General features: G+C 44.7%; 1 protein-coding gene across 1 annotated transcript in view; it reads right to left on the bottom strand.

The window, feature by feature from the left end:
• Window positions 1-796: 796 nt before the first annotated feature.
• Window positions 797-7295, bottom strand: part of epha3 (eph receptor A3) — an 82790-nt gene continuing 76291 nt past the window's right edge. Inside the window, exons 17-18 of the mRNA XM_076161988.1 lie at window positions 5069-5191; window positions 797-3851 (exon numbers count right to left, since the gene is read on the bottom strand). Of these exons, the coding sequence (XP_076018103.1) occupies window positions 5110-5191 (82 nt within the window). The 3' untranslated portion in view covers window positions 797-3851; window positions 5069-5109. The remainder of the gene's footprint in view (window positions 3852-5068; window positions 5192-7295) is intronic.

The raw sequence follows: 7295 nt of genomic DNA, 5'->3' as shown, positions 1-7295 counted from the left end.
TCGCACTTCTTTTTTTCAGGTCAATAGAAAAATCTCTCTCCCTCTTTCACAGACTTTTCAGAATCAGAAATGATACTGCAGTGTGTGTAGGTGTGTGTGTGCGTGCCTCACTTCAGTCAAGTCTATGAAGTCGCCTTGAAATGCTGAGAAAGGATGATCAATTATTCCCTGCTGTCAGCTTCTGGCATCATCAATACAGAACAAATAAGTGTTTTAATAATAAATCATTTTCATCAGCAACTGAATAAACTGCTGTAGATTAGATGGTAAATGAGAACTGTTACCGTAACCACAGTAACTGTCTGCTCTTGCTTATTATGAGCTCAAACCCAAGTTGAATCAAATGACAGTTTAACTCACTTCCAGAACGAAAATCATGCAAATGCTTGTAAATTAATATCCAAATCTGCAATCTCTCCTCCTTGCTAGATTGTTGGCCTATTTGGAAACCAATATCCATTATCAGATGCCACTGCGACATATTATTAATGCAGTATCGCCCATAAATCCAATTTCCACAAGGTGAGCTCTGAGGTTAACAATAGTGGTTGCAGATTCGCTTCCTTTGCTTGATTTATGATGCTTTGTGGAACATGTGGTTCACTTTATATCATTTCTAAAACTGAGGAGGTTTGCAAACCGTGTTGCCATAGAAACCATCTACAGTATATGCAAAATGTTGTTAGTTGTGGAACGGAGGCAAAGCGGCGTGAGCTCTCTGTAGCGTGATTGATTGAGTAATGTGTTTTCTTGATGTTTGCAAATCCAAAGACAGCTATCACATTATCATCAGCAGCGTATTTATTGCATTACAAAATACAAAAGAAAAAAACAACACAAAAACACCAAAGAAAAAACCCAGGAACAAATCTATCAACATCCAATGTTGGAAAATATTTTGAGAATGTTTATTATAAAAATATAAATGTTTGCACTACAAATCATTTTACATTAGTAGACAAGGCGATCTAGATTTTGCACACACACACATACATCCACACAGCCACACACACACACACGCACGCACGCAGACACGCGGGTCAGTCTAAAAGAAGAAATGGAGGGTCTGGATGGTGTGTAACAGTATTGCTCTCTCAGATGTCACAGGCTTATAAAGTAAGTCAAAGTACAAAACACTGATAGCATGGACACATTGTTTACTGCAAATGCTATGGAAAAAAACAAAACAAAAAAAAGTTCAATGTTGCACTGCATGTTAAGAAATAAATAATAATGTAACCATAATTGATTTTTTTTTTATTGTAGAAAAGAAAAACAAAGCCGACAAATATAACTCAAAATAAGATAAAATATAATACAGATGATTTTTGTCTCTTTTTAATTAAAATGTGTTTTTTTCCCATTCTTTTATATATACAAAAATTTGTACAAAGAGGATGTTCATGTACATATAGTGGGGTCTGTAGTGCTAGTCGCTATCATTTAGTCGGGTTTTACACTATGTACACACTAATTAGAACACGTAGCAGCACCAGCAGCGTCCACAGATGGAGCAGGTAACGGAGGAGGACTCGCACTGATCAGCAACAGGTTTCCCAACAAAAACACCAAAGTCCGTGCCAAGGCAACGAGATTTCATTTTCACAGCAAAAGTGCTCACGCTTTTTTCCGTACTAAGTGCTCTGAACAAGCTTAAAGACGACACACACATGGACGTCTTTACTGGACGTCGGCTGGGTGGCATCAAAGCAGCAGAACGCAAGATCGTCTAAGTTCTAAGGTGCCTTCAGGAAACTCCCGTCCTGTACGCTTAAGGTCTCTCGTTTACGGCGTTTTTACTCCTGGCTGCTTTAGGGCAGCGATAAATAAAGGCTGTGTTCACGAGCAGGCACCTTTTCCTCACTGCTAGCACCTTTTCCTTTTTGCTTGTACTCCTGTGGGAGACGCCGTTTGTCAAAATGTGCTGCCGGTGCTTTAGAATGTGCCGAGCGCCGTGATTTCTTTTTTTCTGAGGTTGAAAGAAATTCAACTTCTCAGTGTCTTTTCTAGCTGACCAATCATGGCAAGGATGGACTGCGGGGGAACCAACCGTTAACATGTCTAGGGCCGGAGCAAATGGTATCAGAATATGACGATTTAGTAAGATTATAAGATGATTAAAAGCTCGATGACAAAGGAGGACGACATTTAGCCACAAGCCTCCATGTTCCTGTCCTTGCCATCAAAGCAGCAGCTAGAGAGCAAACTCAACTGAATCGTCAATTGTAGCAACAGAAAAAAGCCCTCGGCAGCTCTAAAGGTGCTCTGAGTGAACACAGCCGAGTGTGTTTTTCCTGTTCGAGAGCACAGACATCAGACTGAGACCTTAACTACAACATGTTGGCACCCACCGAGATCCAACCGGACCCTAGCAGGCACCGAACACCAAACAGAGCGGGAATCAGGAGTCAATACGCTACATTTCTGACCCAAGACGGACACGACCGCTGTCACGTGGCTTTGTGGGTTTGTCTGCTATTTGTCAGGTGAAACATAACAGAATGACCTCATACTGAAATGAAACAAAACCAACAACTCGTCCAGATACAGACTGACTGCAGGTAAAGAAACACACTTACAGTCTCTACTGACATGAAGACTCGTTCCTGCTGCTTGGTGGAAGAGGAAGAAGAAGAAGAAAAGAGTGAGGTTTGTTATGCTAACTTGAAACAGACGTGCAGACACCCGACAGCTCCGCAACACCACAACCGTGACATCAGTGTATGAAACTCCTCCATTTGCATTCTCTTTCTTTCTCTCAATCTCTCTCGTGCAATTTGCATCGTTTTCCTCCCCACCTCGCCCCGACTTCTCGCTCGGCTCCGTTCCGTTTTCCTCCTCGTTAAAAGGAAATGCGATGAAGAAATGTCCGCTGTACATCCTGAGATTTTGTAGAAACAGTACTGGGTGAGAGAGCAGCACTGTAACTATACAATATCCGCTCGTAACCAAGAAAACAAAAATGTGTGTGAAGTGAGTTATGGCCCTTTCATCGACAAAGCACAGCATTCCATATGTTGTAAATGTGAGACAGACTCATTGCTTCTATATAACTGATTATCATAATTATTGCTTTTATATGACAGGTGTACTGAATGCAAACGCTATGGGCTAGAGATAAGGATTTAAAATGGCTTGGGTTATGGTTTAGGTGTGTCTGCCTATCGTACCGACTCACTCTCACTGTCATGGGTTCAGACAGTAAACTCAGGTAGTTATAGCAAATTGTTGCATCTGAAGACTTCCAAGAGTCCAGAAAAAGAAAGGGGTCCACGTCAGGGGTCTGTCCGTCCTCCCCGCAAGAAGACTCAGTCGTTCCATCGCCTCGTGAAGGGACGAGAGACGAGAGCGTTCCCGACCCCGAACAGCTCGGGCACGATGCTTTTCCAGTCCCATCTCCATCCAGGTTCCTCCGACTTCGCTAGCTGTTCTCTACTTGCTAGCCATTCTCTACTCTCTCTACCCTCCTTTTTTGTCTGTAAGGCATCTCAACTTGTTTCACGGAGGGCCGGAGGTTTGAAGAGTCAGCTGCTTACCTCCCAGACAGGTCTGCGCCCCGCTCCTCCTGTTTTACGGGCAGGGCTCGGCATCGTCTTTCAACGGAACGACGGAAGCCCTAATTTTAGTCACTATTCTCGCATTTCTCCATTTCCTTCCCATCTCTAGTGTGGATATGGAAGCACTGTGGGTTAGAGCACACACTGACACTGACTGGTCTCTGGTGAGTTTCGTTGGTTTCATGTTTTTAAACAGGTACCGGGCCGTCCTTGGTGAGTGAATCAAGGGCTTTGAGGCTGCTCACGATCTTCTTCTGAGGTCCTACAATCGTCACTCCCACCTTCTTCAGGTCCCTGGTGTGCAGAGAAACAGAGAGATAGAAAGAGAGAGAAAGCCAGAATGAGAGACCATCAGGGGGGAAAGATAGTGACAGAGAAAAAGGGAAAAGTGTGTGTTAGCACTGGACATTGTGACACCCGTGTGACATTTAGCTACATGCTCCCCTGTGCTGCCCCCTTCTTCTTCCCCTTGCAGCTGTCAGTCACTAAGGACTGCATTTCCCAGAAGGCCACTGGGCTGCCACATCTTTGCAGGAGAAGACTGCGGGGGCTGCCAACATTCTCCCATCACTAAACACTGGGGGGGTGGGCCTTTGGGGCTACGCTGACAGCTGCCATTATGACCCTGTCAGCGCAGGAGAAAATGGCCACAGTGGCAACCCTGCATCACGTGTGTGATGTGTGTGATGTGTGTGTTCACGGGGTACATAGTGTGGAGAAGGGAGCAGCTCGGGTACATGTGAAGGACGTAACGCTGTGACTCAAAACAATTCATCAAAAGCTCATTAAAGAGGTTAGAGACATGCATATAGATCTCCCAGCATCCTTTTCAGGTGTGTACAAGAGATGTTAGTCAGGCTTGGGTGATTAGAGCTATCAAATCATTTCTGAAGAATACAGATCCTCATCATAGATAAGTACAGCAACACACACACACACGCAGAGCATTTGTAGATAAACCAGCTGGTGTTACGGGCTCTTCTTCTTTGCCCGTCTGAGCGAGTGGCAGCATTGTATTAGTAGAAGCATTAGAGGACAGTCGGCGCTGTGGCAGAGCATCGCAGACACAACTTCTCGCCGATTGTCAACTTTTTTAGTGCACGCAAACCGAGGAAGTTTACACAAAGTATTAAATCAGAAACTGACACAATTACGTTTTTTTTATTATGTGCAAGCGAGCAGATGGTTTGTTAGTTTGCCAGCGGCAGCCAAAACAGTTTGACCGTCCAGAAACTGAAAGTGACGAAAATCACACAGTGCTTCAACTCAGTGTTACAATATAAAGGGACAGTCTGCATCAAGTTTTTGTTGTTGTTGGTGTCTTCAAATCAGCACAGTAATAAATGTAAATGTGAATCTTATTTGTATATTCACATAACATGTCTCCTTTTCTAGTCTGCCAACACTAGATTACACTGTCCCTTTAAATGCACAGTGAGTCAGAGCCCGTCAGCGGTTCTGGAGGGAGGTTACAGCTCCCAGGTGGGGGGCGGCGTCGGTCCTCCACCCACCATCCAGCCAGCCTGAGGAGGAGGAGGAGAGGAGCTGGGCACTAGAGAGTGGTGATCCCCATGGACGGCTCCCATTCTGGGCAAGAGGCCGGCGTGACGTGGACCTCCGTCAGTACCACTCTACTGAGACACAGCCAGGTCCGGCAACGTTAACACAATGGCACGTATGGACACAAAGTATACATAAAGTCTAACATTTAATAGCTACATTTAGAGTAAAAAGCAGAAATCTAGTAACTGGTTTAGCTAACATGAATAAATCAAATATGACTATGTAACAATATGAACATGCAAAGCAACTTATACTAGAACAATTCCACAGAGATCTCATTTCCAGTGTAGATTTGTACAGATGTTTTAATCTTTATGAATCTATACCAGACACAGCATTCATTACACAATCTAAACAAATAATCCAACACATGGTTCCGTCCTATCAAGCTGCCGCGTGATTTCAGGAAATGAAGTGTTTCAATGTTTTAAACACTCGGCAGATTAAGATCTTCAACCCCGTCACACACTCGACACACTTGATAAATCCATCTCTTCCTCCCTTTGACATTCAAAGGACGTACTCTGACAAATGACATAATTCCTCATGTTCTAACCAGATGCTAAACACGCCACGTCAAAGCTAATTCTCCCCTCGTTTATCTACCTGACATGGCCACTCTGGTTTATCGATGCGTGGATCACCGGCTGAATTTCTGTGATTACATCCGCGACGTGTGCGCCTCTGGCTTTTTAAAGTGGACAGAGCAAAGTACTGTATTGTTAAATGAGATACAGATGTAGAACGCCGGCGTGACTAGCGGCTCTGTAGGAGACGTGGAGCTCAGCGGGACCTCTGTGCTGCGCCTGAATCCGCCGGGAGTCTACGCTCGCTGCTGAGTTGACATCTTTTCTTTGCTTCACTAATGTTCCGTGGTGCATTTTGGGGCCTCCGCTCTCTCTCTCCTGAAGGAAGAAAGATATGAGCTGTCTTTACTTTCTTTCTTTCTCTTTGAGACTTCAGATTCTCTTACTGGATCAGGACTCCAGTGTTGTATTTATTTTATTTTCCTTTATTGTCTCCTCTCTTCTGTCTCTTTGTAATTGGTTTCCTTCCCCACCTTGGGCTCCTATTGCACACCTGGTCCTTTGAGGAGAGGGAATCTGTCTTTGAATTGCCCCTTCAAACATTTCAGCCATCTCTTTTTTCCTTCTTTGAGAGCTTTTTGGCTCTTGGGAATAGTTTGTTGTCTGGCTTTGTTAAGCCCTTTCATGTAATATTGGGCTAAACAGATAAACTTGACTTGACATTTGGTATATGTCGCCCATATACAGAAACAATCACCGTCACAGTTTCTGGCAGCGGCGTGTCACGATGTTTACTCTCAGACGATTCCAGAAGACGTTCTCTTCGGGGTATTTCTCTGCCGAACACTACACAGTAACTTCTACCATAAAACCACAATTAAAAAGTGCGGTGTGGCTGTTTGCATCAGCACAGGTGGACCCATATAACAGGTTGGTATGCTTGAACGCTCAGACAGGCGGACAGAGCCGCGGCACGGCCTCAGGCATCGGAGCACAGTGACATTCCAGAGTGTAGAGAGTGACGGAACGATCAAAGCCTCACAGGCGATGAAGTCATCACTTAGCCGGCGAGCGAGAGTCACACTCAAGAAATGGGGGCAGAAGACAATCGGCTGGTAGCGATGGACTGAGCAGGGAAACGAGAGAGGCCGGGCCAGTAAAGCACCAAAGAGGAGAGCAGTGTGTTTGATGGCCGGTGATCCTCTAATTATGTTGCTCTTACCGTCACTGAAAGTAGGTGAATTCTGGGCTCAGGCATGATTAGCCACTTATACAGCCGCTATAATGTAGAGGGAAGGTTTGTCTACCGGGCAGGCTCTGAATTGGAGGTTGTCGGAGGAAATGTCAGTGTTCATTCTGTTCAGATTATTGCCATTTGCTGTCATTAACTCTCCGCCTCCTGGAGCCCTGAACTCTGGCTGCACTCTGGAGAGAAAGCTGCAAATGAATGATTATTTCCTCGTCAATCAATCCCTTTCCCGTCTCAAAGAAGGATTTGAACAAACGACTGTAGCAGATGAGTCAGCACGCTGCTGCCAGGTATGATTACTGTTCCTCAGAGGTCAGTGCACCGACATGCTTTGTGCTGAATATCAAGGACTAGATTAAGAGCGTAGGGATCAATACACGAATCCATACGGAGCCAATC

Source organism: Genypterus blacodes, unplaced genomic scaffold (genome assembly GCF_046128005.1).
Source record: "Genypterus blacodes isolate CSIRO-AG114 ecotype Tasmania unplaced genomic scaffold, CSIRO-AGI_Gbla_v1 ptg000118l_1, whole genome shotgun sequence".
NCBI lineage: Eukaryota > Metazoa > Chordata > Actinopteri > Ophidiiformes > Ophidiidae > Genypterus > Genypterus blacodes.
This window is presented reverse-complemented; position numbering and strand designations above follow the sequence as displayed.